Source organism: Caloenas nicobarica, chromosome 1, assembly GCF_036013445.1.
Source record: "Caloenas nicobarica isolate bCalNic1 chromosome 1, bCalNic1.hap1, whole genome shotgun sequence".
Taxonomy (NCBI): domain Eukaryota; kingdom Metazoa; phylum Chordata; class Aves; order Columbiformes; family Columbidae; genus Caloenas; species Caloenas nicobarica.
Window position 1 is genome coordinate 11,510,008 of NC_088245.1, and position 19,178 is coordinate 11,529,185.

At 38.8% G+C, this 19,178-nt stretch overlaps 1 protein-coding gene across 1 annotated transcript in view; it reads left to right on the top strand.

The window, feature by feature from the left end:
• The first annotated feature begins 326 nt into the window (after nt 1–326).
• HGF (hepatocyte growth factor) overlaps nt 327–19,178 on the top strand; it is a 58,567-nt gene continuing 39,715 nt past the window's right edge. Inside the window, exons 1-5 of the mRNA XM_065626750.1 lie at nt 327–555; nt 1,150–1,665; nt 13,221–13,386; nt 18,082–18,194; nt 18,583–18,697. Of these exons, the coding sequence (XP_065482822.1) occupies nt 327–555; nt 1,150–1,665; nt 13,221–13,386; nt 18,082–18,194; nt 18,583–18,697 (1,139 nt within the window). The remainder of the gene's footprint in view (nt 556–1,149; nt 1,666–13,220; nt 13,387–18,081; nt 18,195–18,582; nt 18,698–19,178) is intronic.

Below are 19,178 nucleotides of genomic sequence, written 5' to 3' on the forward strand. Positions count from 1 at the left end.
ACACTCGTGCTATTGATGGTAGGTGGGTGCATGGGAGTAAGGAATAGTTTAAACTAAGGCAGAACTTTTCCTGAAGTGTTTATTTTTGAACACTTGTATGTCACGAAGGCCGGTCTCATGACTCTAAACAAAAACCAATGCCACGGATTCCACAAGGTTAAAATGAAGTGCAATAGAAGAATAACAACCACTTTGCCTGCGACAGAAGGAAGATCAGGCCTCGCTTTGGACTGAGACTCGTCTCCAAGGAGCAAAGCCAGCCAGCTAAAACTTGACCTTTAGATTCCCCAGAGTTGCCACAATTTTGGGGAAGTGGCATTTGTCAGATGGCCAAAGAGGGTGATAGAAAGGCCAGGCTGGTATCCAGGGGCAGCCACGGGCAGGTTGGAGGAAAGGTGTTTCCTTACTGGGAAATTGGCCTTGCTTTGTCCCTGGCTGTGTGTGGGGGAGTCCTGCTGAAGAGGCTCTGGATGAGCGAGCTACCTGGGGATGGGGCTGAGGGGCAGGTGAAGAGAGGGAGAGGTTGTGAAGGGAAACGTCTGCAGGGAGGAAGAGGTTTGTTGTGGCTGCAAGTGAGAGGGCAAAGGGGGCTGTGGGGCCAGGAGGGGCAGGGGGGAGGCTCTGGGGGACTGCGCATCAGCATACACCAGCTCTGGGGTGTCTGGGGGACCCGACCCAGCTGCTCCTCCTGAGCCCCTAAGGGATGGAGGAGAGGAGCCATAGGGGAAGGAGGGAGGGCAGCGTGGAGGGAGGGATGGGGCGGTGGGAGCCCACTCCCTGGGCTGGCTGCGGGGCGGGAGGGGAGGCAGCTCCTGGGGAAGGGAGGAGGAGAGGAGGCAGAGAGGGGATGTTGTTAAACAGTTTCTTACCGTAAGAGGGAGTTGGGACCCAGATCTTTCCAGTTAATCACACAACAAACTTAGATCATCGCAATAAAAAGCAGCTCGGCTCACTCTGCCTCCTCTAGTGACCGGCTGTGCACAGGGTCCTTCCGAGGAGCCATCTCCCCTTCTCCTCCCCGCCAGCCGCCGGGGGGGCCGCCAGCACCATGTGGGCCACCCAACTCCTGCCAGCCTTGCTGCTCCATCAGCTGCTGCTGCTTCCCATCAGCATCCCTGTGGCAGGTTAGTTTTTCTATCACTTCGCCAGTGACTCCTCCACCTCACAGCTGCATCATTTACCCTCTCCCTCTCTCCGCCGTGGCGAGGGTGGGTGCTCGGGGCGGTGCACCGGGCGCACCCCCCGCAGGTGGGGCAGGCGGGGGGACCCCGCCGCCTCCCGCACCCCTCGGCTCCTACCTGCTCGGCGGGACCGGCACCTCGCCCCGCAACCAGCGGCCGGGCGGGGGCTTAAGGTGCGCCGGTGCCCGCCCAGCGCCTCCCGCGCCCGGGGCGGGGTGCGGAGCGGTGCGGGGCCGTGCGGGGGCAGCGCGGAGGGTCGGGACAAGCCGGCTCTGCCTGCGGCGAGGTGTCCGCGGGCAGCGCTTTGCAGGGAGGCACGGCCGGGGTTTGCGGAGGGGTCGCTGCGTCCCGCCACCTCGTCCCCGGGTGAGGGGGCACTCGGGGCTCGCTCGGGACGCGGAGCCCTGGAGGCACGGAGAGCGGGAGAACGAAATCTCGTCGTTGCCCCTTGGTGCTCCCGGACTTTATCAGGACACGAGGAAACGTGTGTCCTTAATTTCCAAGTGGTAGAATAAATGTTAAACAACAGAAGTTGACAAGGAATACCCAAAACACAGGATAGTATGCTGCTGAAAGGGAATGTCCTTGCCGAAGTTCAGCAGCATGAACATGCTATTTCCAGACTGAAATACTTGTAATTTCATTAGATGTTCCTGATGAAATCCCGGAGGTGGAATGGGGGGGCGGGTGGGGGGAAGGAACAAACAATAAGTAATCAAGTGCTGGAAGCTCTTTAGCTGAATTTCTTTCCTGAAGTGTCCCCCTTGGACTGGATATCTGAAGAGCTAATTCTGTGTTTCTATTGGCCCTCTGGGGAGACTATTAAGGGAAAAAAAAAAAAAAGTTTGTAAAGGTTTCTACAAACCTTTCCTTCCTTCCTTCCTCCAACATTGTTTGGGTCAGACCTTTGCACAGACAGAAACAGAAGACAGTCACAATTCAGGGAAAGGACCTGCCAGGAGCGGACAGAGCGAGGGCAGTGACAGCAGCATCTGGGTCCCAGGGCAAGGTCTGAGGGCATCAGGCAATGTGTACGGCAAATGATGTTAATAGCTTCCAAGACATAACTACGTTTTCTAGTTAAAGAAGTAAATATTTTGAAATAGGATTTCAAAGTGGAATATTTTGTGATCTGAGTGGGCAAGTGAAAAAAAGACTGGCAGCATCATGTGCAGTAAAACCTGTCATTTTTCCTAGAATAAGAGTGTGGTTCTGTAGGATGCTGAATATCTCACCAGAGCTTCTGTGCTCAGTCTGCTCAATTATGGTTTTGGTTTTGTGGGCATTCTTAGCAGGTGACACAGAGATACAAAAACTATGCTACTACAGTTTTCTTAACTCCTTTTCCATGTACATTGCAATTTCTATTTTATGGACATGTGACCTCTCTAAAAAAATGATGACTATAGCTGGTTAGGAATTTTCTAAAGATTTTTTTTTAACTAGAAAATGCTGACCCATCAAAACTTTTCACAAAAATATTTCCTTTTAAACATCAACTTTCTTTGGTATGATCCACCCAAATCAAATGAAAGAGAAATTTGCAGCAGGAGACATTCACAATAGCTTGTGGTACCTGCTGCTGAGAATCCCTCATCTGTGGCAGAACTGATGGACTAACTTGAAAAAAAAAAAGCAGAATAAATACTCCATCACACACTTCATTCTATGGGCCCAAGATATAGAAACTGGTCTTTAGCCAAGTTCATAAGAAGTTAGGTCATGCTTACTCTCTTGATAGTCAGGGTGCTTTTCTTGAATGAGAGAAAGTCCTTGTTCTCCCTGACTGTAGGCTCTTAGCGCTGGTCTGCAGTTTCCCAAGCTCAATGAATATTTAATCTAATATTCCAACAGGAGAGACTGAGAGACAGCCTCAGTACTGCCCATATCATTAGGCTGATGATTAGGGTTGTGCCCTAACAAATGGGCTCCCCAGTTTAGGAGTGGATGGTTCATCTTCATGTGGAGGAAAATAAGATTTCCAAAACTTCAGAATTTTTCACAGAGTAGAACATGTTTTATGGCCAATTTTCATAGTGACAGTTTGTTGGCAACCCTCCCTTTCTTAACTTTCCTCCCCTACCCACCTTAATACTAATCAATCCTATTGTTTGCCTTATGGGGAAGAAAGATGGCTCTTACCACACACTGCCGTTGTGCTTACCTTGCTTTTTGAAAACACATGAGCTTCAACAGAAGTGTCTGGATTTTTACAATGTAGGCTAGGAGAAATGTGTCATTCCATTGTGCCATTGTGCCATTCCATTGTGAAAATGTATCGATTGCTTTCTAAACATACATTGTGTCTTTGTATGGGATGTCAAATTCTTTTTACTAGGAGGTTTTTAAGAAAGATTAATATTTGCCTACATATTTATTATTTTTATATATGAAAAACAAGCTAAGTGATGAAAACAGAATTCAAAAACAGGAAAAAAAAAGTCTTTTGCTAATGCATGTCCATACTTTTTCTATTATTATTCTGTCAAAGCTGACATTAAACCTACCTAATGACGAATGTTATTTCTTCTGTGAATGGATCTTGTAGATTTGGAATCTCATAGCCTATGTTCTGTGAGAACACAACGTCCTGCGTTACCGAGGTTTCTGACTAATACATTAGGGTTACAATAATGAGTAATGAAAAAGGAGGGTGAAGAAAACTCTGAGAAATTTTCATGTCAGCAAGTTGTCTGTGTTCTCAGTTTCTGAGTATCTTTTTAATATATAAAAGATAAGATGGTGATTGTTGAAAGATAAATGTGCAGGGTTCCTCTAGACTACTTGCCTAGTCATTATCAATATCCTACAAGTCTCTGTCACTTGCACAAATAAATTAATCTGTAGTTAATAACTTTATCAGGGATTTTTCTTCCTTGCCTTGGTATTCTTATTATTGAGTATTCTTAGACAATATCTCTTTAATAATGTTAATCTAGTGAAACTAAAAATGACTTTTTAATCAAATCAAAAATTAGATTGGTATATTGCAAAAGAATGAATGTTAAAGATTTATTTAAATTAAAGTTATGTTTTTTCTGTGAAAAGCCTGTCAGCCAAGTGTGTTTATTCAAATATCTCAGCACTTTCTGTAGTTTGGATGATCTGAAGCAGTTGCTAATGAAGATATGGAAGTTGCACTTAGTTCCTATAAATAACCCTTGTTTAAAAAAAAAAAAAAAAAAATCCCATAGTCATAATCGATGTATGAATGTTGTGTATTCCTGTGGTCTGCATAGCTAAGTATATTTTAAAAATTTAACGTGATTTATACTTCCCCATCCCAGCTGTAGATAATCATGATAGTATATACTGTCAACAAAGCGGAATGATACTCTGCCAGTTGGAAGACTGTACTCCTTCTGTTTAATGGAATCCTTTTGGTACTCGGTGCCAGGGGCTGCTTGTTTTGCTCTCACATGTAATACAGCACTTACCCTGCTTAACAGATTTTCTGTTTCTATTAATGCCATTTTCATAAGCAACATAGCAGGAGAATATAGAGTTGAAAGACATGAGATTAGAATGTTGCATAAAACTCTGGAAAATTGCGCACTGAAGTCGAGGAAAGGAAAGCCTCTTATTGGAGAAGCTCATCTGTCATTATTGTAATACTTCAAGTGAGGCCAGGGTTGGAAGGGAAATGTGCAGTCTCCCTCAGAGAGCATGATATCTCCCCTTTGGATCTTTACTCTGAACATTAGTTTGCCACTAAGCATTTCGAACTTTTCCAAGGAGATTTGAAAGCAGGATGACTGGGCCTCTTGATGGGGAAAAGCTTTATGTGGAGAGGAGAGGGTTGCCCTGAACATTTTGCCATTATTTGTACTGGATAAGTGTTGGAATTTCACTTTCTCCCCATCAGCATTGAGGTGAGAGTTTGAAGGGCAGCACAGAGATGAGAAAGGATTGATCATGGACATGAGAAAGGATTGAACTCCTCTTGCTTGGGAAGCATGGATAGTAGGACAGTTGACATCATGTGAACAGTATTTGTACCTTGCAAGTGAGGAAATATGGCAACCAAAAAACACTGGGAAGGGGTGAGGACATCCTTGCTATTACCCTGTCTTTTTTCTGTAGGTTTCTTTGGCAATGCCCTTAGAGGATAGTAGAGCTGTTCCCAAACATGGTTAGGACATACACATAAAACAGTGTTGTGGCGAAGCAGAGCTGGGAACATGCTCCAGATTAGTCAGATGTGTTGGCAAAATCTAGCTGCAGGAGTTTTGAAAGGCTTGTGGGCCTCCACCCATGTGTCGTCTATGAGCCTGACCATGCCTGGCAGTCCTCGGTGCTGCTGGCCCAGCTGGGACTGGCTGCTCCCTCTGTCTCCCCTGAGATCCAGCTCTTCCTATGACTTCTGGCCTTGGCCGGCAGCACTATTTTTATGTATACAACATGCCGCAAGGCTCTCATCACTCCTCACAGGGGCTGTTTTGCTGCCCTCAGCAGACTGTCAATCTCTGTTTTGCCCAAATCCCTGCTCTGCCTGCTTGTGCTTATCTCTTTACCCCACCACTTCATGCCTGAGCATCCTCAGTGGTGGCTGAGGCCCCATCACAAAAGAAGGTCACGACAAGCTGGGTGCCTTGCAGGAGACACCCAACGCTTGTAAAGATCATGGAATGCAATATGAAATGGTGGGGATTTAATTCCTGTGCAAAATGTGTAAGAAGACAAATCTTACAAGGGAAAATCTCCTCAGAAATTTAGCCAGAGGTTAGATACAGCAAGTCAGAGTACAAACTGCAGAACATTTGTTTCTGCCAAAGGGTCCCAGCATCCTGCTGAGCAGATAACCTTTTCTTGGAAGAAAAAGAGCTGTCCTTTTGCATCTACCGTCCAATTTTAGAATATACTATCAGTTGTTAGCATTACCCTTAGCTTCTTGAGCTTTCATGCTGGCTATAGGAGAGGGTTACAAAGGCAGGACTTAGCAAAAATGTGAAGCTGGGTTCCAAGTAACATGGCAATCTCTGTAGCCGCTAGTAAGGGGTATGCGTGCATGGGGGTGTGTGTGAGAGTGGTAATATGCAATGTAAAGCCAAAAAGAAATATTTTTTTGCATTTCCTGAATCTGCTCTACAACTAGACTGGAAGCCAATGTAAAAATAAGGAAAAAATTAGCTCTATATTATATATCTGTATTTCAAACTGCTTTCTAAAAATTGTAGATTTTTTTTTTCATGATGGCTCTTTTGCCAACAAAATAAATTTCAGAAATTAAAACAGTCACTTCATCCTCCAGATACCTTTCTGAGAAACTCTTTAATCATGACAGGCTAGAGGTGCCTCCTTGGACAGCTGGTTTTATTTTGGTGACTTTCCATCTATACAGCTGACTTCAGGTTTTATGGGCATGGTTGGTAAACTTCTTTCATGCCAAATTATTGCTGCACATAAATAACTACATTAAATTTAATCTGACGTCTAAGTCTATTAAATCTGCAAAGTTCTTTTCTTGGGCACATTTCAGAATTGTTTCAGTTTCTCATTATGTTCGTCTTCCTTTTTTTTTTACTTTTTATTTTTTCCAAATGAGAAGCCGTTTGGAAAAGGTGTTCGCTTTTTTGCATTCTAACCAGGAAACTGGACATTTCTGATACTGAAACAGTCATAAGAAGTCAAAGTAAATGAAAGCAAGTTAAAAGTAAGTTAAAAGTGCTGAGCATTCTTTTTATCAAAGTGACTCTGTTAGGTCTTGCTTTGAGACAAAAAATGCCTTGAATGTATTTGTTTAAAAAGCACTTTCTAAATATTCTCATAAATAACAATACATGGATGACCCTATTAATGATTTTAGTATCAACATTCACCTTTAGCATCTTTTCTTTTATTACTGTGACCATACTGTTAACTTAAGCATGTGATATCTGAAACCATTTAGTAACATCTACTTTCACCACCTGGTCAAGTTTTGGCTTTCTTTTTTCTTAATGAGTTCAGTATTTTTACGCTGTCCTACTGGGGCCTGCACCAATATGCAATTTACCCTTGATCTTTTACACTTGTTTTTGAAGCATTGTCTTGGAAATACATCTTTGAATTTAGCTAAAAATATCTCTTGAACCATGTTTTACAGACAAGTTAAACACCTCATTGCATCTGCATACTGTTCTTCAACCCAAGTATGCCGAGAACTGTTGCTTAATTTCACACCCTACTCACTGGTTTTTCTTCTTACACAGCCTTTACCAGGTGCAATTTTACACATATAATTAAGCATATTTTAATTTTCATATTAAAATGTCACTAGTTGTACTAGATAGGAATTCAGATTTGATATCTCTTATGAAAAATGTTTTCTGACACTGTGATAGTCCATGCTTTTGAAGATTTTTGCTTTGTACATTTTATTGAGCGCTAACATTTCTTTGTTTTTTTGGTTTTTTTTTTTGTTTTTATTCCTTACATTCAGATACATACTTATATATGTTTGCTTGGGTGTTGCCGTGCAATTTTGTTGAGTATGGTGTTCCTTGATAAAATGTTTGCTATATTTATTGTGTAGAACTGGGCTTTCCTGAATTTATTTCAGATGTGTTTAGGGTTTTGTTGTTGTCATTTGTTTGTCTTTGTTTGTTTTGTTCTGTTTTTCCTTCGCTTTTTTTTTTTTCCTTAGCTCATTGGGGAAATCCAGTTTACTTTGGCTTGCAGTGATGATTGTTTTCAAAATTAAGTTAATAGCTAATCTCATTTTGACATTCTGACCTGGTTATCACTTATAACACAAATAATTCAATCTCTAATTAGTCCGTCTGTTAACTGCTCAAGGTCAAGTGCCTTAATTTTATTAAAAACATGATGCAAAACATTAAACAGAGATCTGAAGTACCAATTGATACTTAAGGAAAGGGACTATGTCTCTTCTATATTTCTGAAATAACTGTGTCACTTTATATGATTATTTTTCTTTACTGGAATATATTTTGAATCTTCAGCTTCTCTGAGTTTCCTACACAGTGTGTGGACAATTTCCCTATTTTCATTTTTTTTCCCCAGTGCCATCTTATTTCACATTTAATTGCATTATTTGGAAGGACTGTAGTTGATTCCTGCAGTTCTCTGACAGTATCTTCTAGCCTAAGGAATTTAGGTGTCTTCATTTTTTTGATTTTTTTTTTTTCCCCCTCAAAGATTTAGTTTATCTCATCTCTGACATCTAACAAACATAATGAATAGCAGTTCCATTATGTGTCTGTCTATATTTTTTTTTCAGAACTGAAAATTATAGAACGTCTTTTTTCCATCCATGGTATGAAGACCTGTATCAAACATACATACATCAGTAACTATGATAACAGGAATAAAAAACTTTAGTTACCCCAGGTAGTTGAAAGATTAACACAACAAAGCAAATGACTACTTAGCAAAATGTTGAAGTTCTGCAAGTGTAAACAAATAGAATAAGGAAATAAAACTCTATACTAAGCCATCAAGATTTCATTAAAAGTCTTGATTTAAACATAAGCACTTAAATTAAATGTATTTATCTTCTCATTTGGAAAATTTGGTGTTGAGTTTTGATGTGTTTGTTCTGTATAATAAAGTGGGATGTAAAATTAGAAAGAAACTAATGAGGCCTCTGACAATAACAAAAGACTTTGCCATGTGTTTCTTTAAGAGTGCACTAACTATTGCATAGACTAGAATGAAACTTGGAAACCCTGGAAGCTGACATGCCGAACGCATCATAACTCCTGTTTAATAAAAGCTTTGTAGAGTCTATGACAAGTCCATAAAAGTGAAGATTTTTCTAGGGGAGACAGCCAATATGCTCCAGTTGTACTCTGTAAGGCTATAACTCCTAAGCCTAAATATACATCTATATTGGAAAAAGCTGGACTGGCAGAAGAACGAGAAAGGGATTACCAATGAGGTAGACAAAGTCAGATAATTTAATTGTAAATTTTGCTGTAGACAATACAAGCAGTGTTTTGATCTCATTATAACGGGCAAAGGTGATCTTTAGGCCTGTTGATGTCCTGTATGCTATTTCTGTTACCACAATGGTGTCATATTGGCTAAATTAGTTTTTTACTACTAAACAGCTAATAGCTAATGCAAAACCAAATTCTTTTTGTGGTCAGACCAAGACCCAAGGGTCTGAAACTTGACTTACTTAGGTATTTGAACTCTAAATGGCCTGAAACTAGATTGATACAGAATTTCTTGCCTCTCGCATAGCTTAGTAACAGACCTATTGTCTTCTACAAAGTGTAAAGTTTTAATTGATACACAGAACATAGCCAGGTAGTTTCATGACTGAGTGGTGCAGTGGTGTGGGAGCCAAAAGCCCTTTTTTGTGTGGAACACAGGGCCAGAAGAGAAAAATGAAGTTATGTTGCTGCCATTTTCCCATTAGTCCAATGGTTAGAAAATTCCTTGAAGGTTGGGGAGATCAAAATAGAAACGCCTTTGCTGATTCAAACCTATTTCTCTTGTTAATCAAGAAATTATCTTAATTTCTATAATACTGAACATTATGGTATCCATTGCTCTTTGTACTTGCTGTTATACCTGTTCTTTCTTGTATCAGTATAATCAAAATTTCAGTCAAGTATGTTCTAGAATACAAGTACTACAACCTTCTAGTGTGTTTTCTCACTAAAAGATGAGAATAATAACTTTATTTACCTCTGATTATTGATTTGGCACAGACTGGAATGACTTCAAGAAAAGGTATTGTTGGAAATCTTTTCCCTCAGCTGCTCTATAGTTTGAGCAGTCTCAGTTAATGCTTCACATCTATGAAGATTACATAGAAACCTCATATGTAAAAGGTAGTAAGGGAATCTGAAGTTGGGTTCTTGTAGCTCCCAGGTAAATGTCTTTTGCTGTGAGGAACATTTTTTCTTAAGTAAATATTTAAAACAACTTATGAAGACAGAAGAGGTCCATCAGGGAGACTCTGGAAATCCCAAATGAGATTATGGAGTACTTGACCAATGCTGCATCCTGCTAGAGCAAATGTGGTAACTTCCATTTCCTTGCACATGGGCTGAGCGCAGAGCTGGTATCGTGTTAAGAGGCACGACCTTCACCTTTTTGAGGAATTTTTGAAGTCAACCGAAGAAATATTTTTAGTTAGTGGTTGTTTCTGTTGAAGAAAAAAATGTTGATTCATATTTGGCTGGATTCTTGTGTGTTTGAATCAGCTGCTATTATTTTCAAATTTAAGTGGAATGTCAGACTTCCTTAGTGATATTATATGCAACTACAAGGAACATCAGAGGACATGACCCATAAAATAACAAAAAGTCCTGATTAATCAAAGTTTAGGAAACAGAAACAAATGACAATCACAAATTAGGAGCAATGTTACTTATAGCGTAATGTATGATATCTTCTAATGCAGAACATTTCTAGGGTGCTATTTAAGATTTTAATAATAAAAGCACTTAATTCAAAGAGAAAAGGCTCAATTATTTGTATTTATTTTCTTGTTAGAGTTGTAAAAGTAATGCTTTGCATTATTCTGATGGTTCTAACAGTCACACCACAGATGCATTCGGCCCTTTGCCTTTTGGATTATAGGCAAGTCGTAGATTGTTGTTGTTTGAAAGCTAAAGTAAATCAGGCTGTTATGAATTGCTAAATGCAAGATCAAACCCATAATCCTCTTTGGACAACTGCTAGGAAAAAAAGAAAAAAGGCACTGTGACCATGTTTTTCAGGCAGAACAGAATTTCTTGATTTTTTAAATCATATTCTTGTATGTTAGCTGGTGAGCTTAAGAAGCTGTTATCATTGGGAATTAAGATAATTACACTTATCAGTAGATGGGAAATGTTAGTATCAGGAATGGAAAGAAAATACTTTGACATTTCTGTACTGATTCTTACCTCCATTTGACATAAAACTTGGCTGAGACAACATGGAACTACTAAACATGCCTTATAGGATAATAGATTGAGAAATCTACCACAAAACCTTTATAGAAGACTTGTTTTTCTCTGATTGTCATAAAGAGCAGATGCAATCCTCTTTGCAGCACTTTAACTCTATTGCAGGTAAAGCAAAAAATGAAGCATCTTCAATGTATACACAACAACTTCAAGTAACAGGGTGCTGATACTTAAGGCAAGAGTGTCCTCACAGCATTTCCCTAAATATAATGATTCATTTTGGGTGCACTGCACAAATACAAGGCTGAAAATGCTTAAGAAAGCTGATAGAGGTCCCTAACACACCACCCAAACTATTAACATTTGATCTTTTCATCAAAAGCTTCCTCGCATAATAATAACATGGATTTGGAGGTAAATAAAATATTTTTTTTAAATATTTGTAGTTGGAATTAAAATTGAGAGTTATTAGGTGCAGGGGAATAGCGTAGCTCATCTTCAACAGTTCAAAAAGGAGGAGAGTAGAATGAGGTGAAGATTATTTTACAGGGACATTGTAGCAGAGATATTCTGCTCCTTTGATTTTTTTTTTTTTTTTTTTTTTTTTTAAGACTGAAGCTTGAGGAAATCTAATTTAAATGTCTTTGGTGTATTTTTAGGTATCTTAGGGATAACTCACCACTGAGAGGTGTGATTTAGCTGAACCCAGTGAAAACATGAGCTCAGTTAACGATCAGGATGGAAGTTCTGCAAAGGGAACACTCTTAAGCCCTCTTTGGCTTTGCAATATGTGGAGTTGTCAGTAACTCCTTCAGAGCCTCACTTATTGCAATTTACAGAGTTATTCTGAGCTTCTGCTCAGAGTACACCAAGCAAAAGTTAACTCTGCACTTACATGAAGAATTGTCTATTCAGGATAACTGAGCAGTAGGCTGAGGTTTCATATATTTGGAAGACTCTGGCAAAATTTATTAAATTGAGCATTCATGTTCTATTATTGTTGCAGATTCTGTAGAGAAAAATGAAAGGACAGCTGTTAAAACAGTTATATGAAAATAAGTTATGAAAAATACTATTACCCGCCTTGTAAATTAAGGAGGGTTTTATGCACCTAACTTTACCTGGATTAGCCATCTAATCCTAAAAGGTCATCTGGGATCATTGAGTGAAACAGGAGGAACAGATCCAAGGGCTGATTTGTCCTCCCTATGTTACTCATCTGTCGGAGCAGGGACAATCACTCTCCAGAGGTTCTCATCTGCCTTCATTGATGATGGAGCAGCCTACACTGGCAGATGGGTTTCTATGGAACAGAAAATGAAAACATTCATACATATCGGGAGAATTGTGGGTTTTTCTTGCAAAAATCAAAGACTTTTCCTCCCGCACTTTAGCCAAACATCTCTAGCCAATCTTTCCTGCTCCATTTTATACCCCTTCCTCTGGGCCTTCCAGCAGAGACATGGAAACCAGATTGGTGCATTCTTTTGTTGCAGAAATCTTTGCAATGGTGCAGACTGTTTCCATGCTATGGTCTCTGCCTCCCCTCGTCATCTTTTCTGTAGGCTAACAACACCAATTCAGTCACACTTAACCTGGACACAACACTCAGACTGAGTCTTCGCTGGAGCAGAAGCAGGACAAATTATTATTTTGTGTCACTTCCAAACTTCACTTCTTTGCACAATTTGTCATTAAAAGTTTATTGTTTTAATAACGGTTTATCACATTCAGATAGTGATTCTCTGTAATATTTATATTTTTTCCTTCTAGTTGTAACTCTGCTCTGTCCAGCCACCTTTGTTCATCTTTTTCACTTGAGTTTTTCATGGAAATATTTATAAGATCTCAGATTATTATTAGGCTTATTTTGGGGGTTCTGAAAAAAAACTTTACAAAGCGTGAAAAACTCTCCTCTTACCCTTTCCAGCATTATGCAATAAGTCTTTATTTGAAATTAGTTTTGCTATAATTCCTACTGTTTCTGGTTTGGAGAACAGAGATCACCATCTAAAATAATAAATTCTGAGTATCTGCTTATACATTATTTTTTGTGAATTTCTCTATGCTTTAGGTACTGACATTCCTATAATTTCTAATAAAAGTTATTCATATCTAATGTCATCTTTATACTCAGCACTCTTCTTTAGAGTGGTTCTAAATTTCTTTTTCTTTGCTTCTTTCTTAGAGAGCAAAGGAAAAAGGAGAAATCCTCTTCATGACTTCAAAAAAACAGGAGAGTTGATGCTCATTAAAGTGAACAAAACACTGGAAGTAAAAACCAAGCTCTTAAATACCACTGAGCAATGCGCCAAGAGATGCAGCAGGAACAAAGGCCTTTCGTTCACTTGCAAGTAAGTTATGTATCTCTATTATTGCTATTGTTTCTTTTTTTGCTAGTGGGACCTATAAAACATGCTTTGACCAAAGGTCTCTCTGTAATTGTCACTAGTGGTAGCTTGTACTGCAGACAACCTAAAGACTGAGCTTTTTGATTTCTATGATCTGGTTCTACCTGTCCAGGGAGTGTCTCATCTTTTCTGAAGCTTTATCTGAGTTGTTCTGTCATCTTTGCCTGTCCAATCTGTAATCTTTTCCATAACATAGTTGAAAAAATGTACTCATGTTAAGATGCGGATGACTTGTGTTGCACTGTAGTGTTTGGCGAACATTTCTGAGATTTTTATGTCTCTTATAAAATGGTTCTTGTCACACATCACAGCTGCAGTATTTCAGCACCAGTTCCGACCATATTCTGTCTTCATTCTTTGCACATTACTCCTGCTGAAATCGATGGGAACCTCACACATGGAGCACAGATACATGCACTGCTGAAGCTCACTGGCAACTTCTATGAATCTGATACAATGGAATCAAACCTTCTGGGCCGCGTAATCATTACAAGTATTCGATAACTATTCTTCGGCATCTGCTGTCTCTTAGAAACACATCATGCAGTTGATTGCTTGTCTGCTTTGTACATATTCTCTACTATTATTTGGAACAAATCACTATTATTTTTCCCATGTGTTAGACTTAAAATTATTCCCCTGGCCTCTCTTAGTCTAGACCATTAGCAGTAAATGAAAAGACATAAAAGCAGGAGAATCTTGGAGAGAATGGATGACTTCTGTACTAGTGAGTACTAGGTTAAATATGAGCCTGATCTTGAAACATAAAAAAGTTTTGACAATTGCTACGAATGGAAGCTAGACCAAATGTGATAACAAAAGCTCTTCCTTGGCAGAAAAGGTCCTTGACTACAATTTAATCCTTCTTTAAGCCTTTAATTCCAGTGTTGCAAGATCTAGTTTGTATCGTTTTGTACTTTTACTAGTTATATATGTAAACAATGAGCAGAGTTTACTTATTTCTGTCAGAAAATATTTTCCAGGCACTAATATTTTTTGCATGGTACAAGCCACTCCTTTTCCTATTGGCAGAACTTCCACTGATATCATTGCCAAGTGGATCAGGTTGTATTCAATACAGCAAGAGATCCTTGAGTTCTGATGGTCAGCCACAAGGAGTATTGTAAAATTAAGTTTCGCATTATAAAAGATTCTGAATGATGTCAAGAAAACAAAAATTCTTTATTCCAAATCTGCTTAGGAAAACTGTCTCAAACTAGTTGTAGCTGCCCTGGCTGGTATGTTTTCTGTTCCGAAAATAAAAAGTAGGTTAACATATTTGTTGATTCTATTTTACATGCATAATAATCCAGAATCTCTGAATTTTTAAAACTTTCTCATTTGTGAAGAATTTTTTTTTTCTTTTGGGACAGCATCTGATGAATTGATTAAGGGGCAAATTCTCCCAGCTGTAATCAGTCAATAAAGCAACATAGGGGAGCCATGAGGGACATAGAGAGCACAGCTTGAAAGAGTCCTACTCACAGATAGAAGAATTGCAATCAGTCATGTAATTATTTTGCACTGAGGCTGAAAAAGAACTACAAATCTGACTACTCATGCCCTGATTTTCCAGATTTCTGTGACACATTTTTAGCAAGGAAGATGAGCAGCAGAGGTGTAGCTGGTTAGATCTTACTTGTGCTATCACTATGCAGCAGAAAAAGAAGGATTTTCTGTATCTGGGAACATTCCTGTGGTTTCCCATTCAGCCCCAGATGAATCCTGGTGTAGTGTGTGTAGTTCTTTGATGCTACTGTAAACACATATTTGACACACGTTCACTTTTAAAGGAAATAGTGATTACTAACATTTCCCTTTTATTCTTATGATCCCCAGTCTTTAACTCCATACTAGCATATGGTTACTACAAGGTGAAATTTGTTGCCAACTCAAATTATAACCAATTGGTTTACTGGTTGCTGTGGGAGCATTCTAAAATAAGAAGAGAAGTAACACAAAATGGCATCTTAAATACTTGAAATATGAGACTTGGATTTTCCTTCACTTATTGACATTTTCATGGCTTGATTCTGATACTCTGTATCCATCACTTGGGTTACAGCGCCCATGTTTTATTTTCTAGATGCAAACCCAATTTGTTTAAGTATTAAGATCAAATAAAATATAAATACTTTGTAACATAATTGTGACAGCGGCACTGGAGCAGCAACACCTGAGTCTGTGCCCTGTGAGGTGCACAGGCAGGAACAGGGTTGGGTTTCTTTTCTGCCAGAATGTGGTGAAGTAGCAGATTCCAGGCACTACGGCCTTAGAAACGATCAGCCAGTCCTTTTTTTTCCAGGGGAAAAATATATATTAAGACAACTCTTGATTTGTTTATTATAAGTTTCTGTATCAGTTGCAAGTAAATTTTGAGTATTATATCTGATAATCATTAATCCTTGATGGTTATAATTCTGATGCCTTTTTGTTGGAGTTAATATATGTCACTTCTCAGAATGGACCTTTCCTCTTTTCCCTTGCCATCATGTTTGCACAGATCTTGATCATCTCTAACTCAGTTACAAGATCCTTATCTCAACTTGTTTCTTCTTCATAACTTTTTTCCAAAAATACCCCATCCAAGTACCCCTTAAATTCACTTACCTTGGCTTTTTGACTTCGTAACTCCCGGTGCATCATTTTCTGCCTTCTCTATCAGCTTTATTAACCTGCTGTTAAACTGTTCTAATTCCTTCGTTCTACCACCATTTGTAACCCATCACTCCCACTGTTTTCCTTCACTCATCCTTGCAGATTTTCCTATTGCATTTCTTATGGATAATACAGAAATACAGTCATTATTTTATTTGCTATACAGATGACTTTTGCAGACACGTTACTTCCTAACCTACAAAGCTGTGCCTTTCTTACCCTTTGTTATCTGCGTAATTTCTGGAGTGTCTTTGTGTTTACACAGAAAGGGATTCTGGTATAGACCACAGGATTCCAGTATCTGATCAGAAAATCTACTGACTATCTCAGTACAAATAGCAACAGCAAAAAGTGTTGTGATCAACCATATTGGTAGAAGAACATCCAAGAATTTGCTTAAATCTGTTGACTTTGGAAGTGTAAAAATCCTCCAGATTTGGCTCCAATAAAAGATGGTTAGAAACTTTTATGCGCAGAAGTAGCTGAAGCCAAACTGGAAAGAAACCAAAAGGCAACTGAAAGGCAAAAACTGAAAAAAATGTTTGTAAACAGTGCATTGTGCATTCCCACTTTAGAAGGGAGAAGGGGATGGGAGAATGTAATTGGAAAGGCAGGAAAGGTCAAGGATATTTTTGTGAAGATGGAGTTGAAGGCACTTGGATACGCTCATATTTGAGAACTAGCCAGGAGAGAACAGAAGGCTGAACAAGGGCAGAAGGATGAAGGTTAGCAGGTTGGAAACATTTGGAGTCAACAGAGTAGAGAGAGCAGTTGGATGAAAAATCTGTTTGGTGATGGAAACGATAATGAAGAGGATGTTTGAAAGAGAGAAGACTGGGGAGGTTGGATAGGACCTCGTAATATTTTTAACTGAAGCCAGCAAGATCTCACACAGAAAAACTTGATGGTGAGAGAGGAATTAAATGAAGATCGAAGAGCTTTGAGTTGGAGTATATAGTACTGAGGAATATGGCACAGCCAAATAGGATGAAATGTACAAAATCTCTGTATCTTTTGGATATTACCGAGTAGAGTTAAAAGGCCTTCCCAGGTCAGAATAAAATATCTCAGAAGGTTTGGGATGACTGACAGAAATGTAGACTTTGTGGCAGGTTGGAGACAAGAGTATAGTGTCAAGGAATATGTTATTTGATTCTACTTAAAATTTTCTTTTTTTTTTTTCTTCCATACTGCAATAACTGTTGCCCCCACCCAGGTAGTCAACTGTGTTTTTGAAAACCTTTAAAATATTTTATCTACACTTAAGGAATTTGCTTTCAAAATGATGTTGGGAGAAAGAGGTCTGCACATTTCATTTAAAATATTGAAAAAGAATACCTTTACTCTTCTGATTTCTGTTTATTTGTCTTGCCCCCAAAAAATCCACTCAATTCAGCACACATTGTACTCTATCCTTGAAAGCAGTTAAAAATAAGAGGAAAAAAAATAAAACAAAAGCAAAGCAAGGACAAGTGTAGGTACACAATCACAGTTTAGATTATTCATAAAAATAATCTTGTTTTCAAACAGCTCTGTTGTTCTAGGCAAGAAACAGACTCCTTGTCTTTTTTCTTAAGCCATCAGTGTAAGATACTTAACTATTTCAGAGGCATATTGTAATCAGAGCAGATAAAATGGTTTAGAGCCTTTTTTTTTCCCCAGAAAAGCAGCACAACTGGGGACAGAAATGCTGTCTCAGTCACATTTATCTCACTTTTAAAATGAAGATCTTAAATGACAAGGGAACTCTTAGATTAGTGTGAACAACCAAGCTGGTATTTAATGTAATGGCCACATCAATTTAATTTCTTTCTTTTTTGTTCTTGTCAGCACAGTTGTGGGTTTAAATAGTAATTTGGGTTGTTTCTCTGACTTTCCCAGTAAAAATAAATCTGATGTCATTGCATGGTCCTTGGCAGGCCATGTGTCATTATTATAAACCACACAGACATTTTTTTCTCATCCAGATTTTTTTTGCAGGGCCTTTGCTTATGACAGAGTTACAAAACGGTGCCATTGGTTATCCTTCAACAGCTTGACAAATGGTGTGAGAAAGAAGCAAGACCATGCGTTTGATCTGTATGAAAAGAAGGGTAACTGATTTATTTACTGATTTTGTTTTTCCAGCTATGCATGGGGAAAAAAAGCTGAAGTCAGTCAATAATTTTTTGGCTGTAGGAGCATTCTGGGCATGGGATGATTGCATCCTGCAGTTTTATTTACAAATATCCTGGTTTTGCTGTCATGCAAGTTCATCTCCACATTTTAGAAAAATTGTCAGTAGCTTTATTTAGGAAGTTAGTGATCAATATTAAAAAAAAAAAAAAGACAAGATTGTATGTGAAGAATTAAGCATTATTTCGAATAATTAAGTATTTAAAGGCTATAAAAATTTATTATTATTATGTGAAAACTGATGATGAGCTCTAGTTTTAAATACATAAGCCAAACCCCTAATTTTCTTCTTTTTTCTTTCAATAGACTATGTCAGGAATTGTATCATTGGAAAAGGAGCAGACTACAAAGGAACCATATCTGTTACCAAAAGTGGTATCCAGTGTCAAGCCTGGAATTCAATGATCCCCCATGAGCACAGGTAAGAGTTCAGCAGCAGAGACAATGAGAATAGTGCTCAGACAGCTTCCCTAAACCATGATTTGACTTATTAGCAGACAAAGAATTTATGAGAAAACTGACCTTAGACAGAAACATCTCTTGGGTATATTCATACCTTTCCCCAAGAGATGCCATTTTGCAGATCCCAGAAAATCCTTACCTTCTTGGGCCTTCTCCAAAGAGGTCTCTCCTAATGCCAACTTGTGCGTCTGGATCCTTTCCTCCCCTGTGTCAGATTTTTAGCTGTTTATATCCTTTTGATCTCTGATCTACTGGGAGAAAAAAAAAATCTGCGTAACTTCAGCCTGGGGTCTGGAAGTTTATCACTGTTTTCTAATCTACTCCCAGGAAATGGGTAATTTAAAAAATTTAGGAAACAAGGGATATTAGGGATAATAGCCCACATATATTATCGGTTTATAGTTATTGTTACTGTATTTTTTCATACTATTAATTCTCTA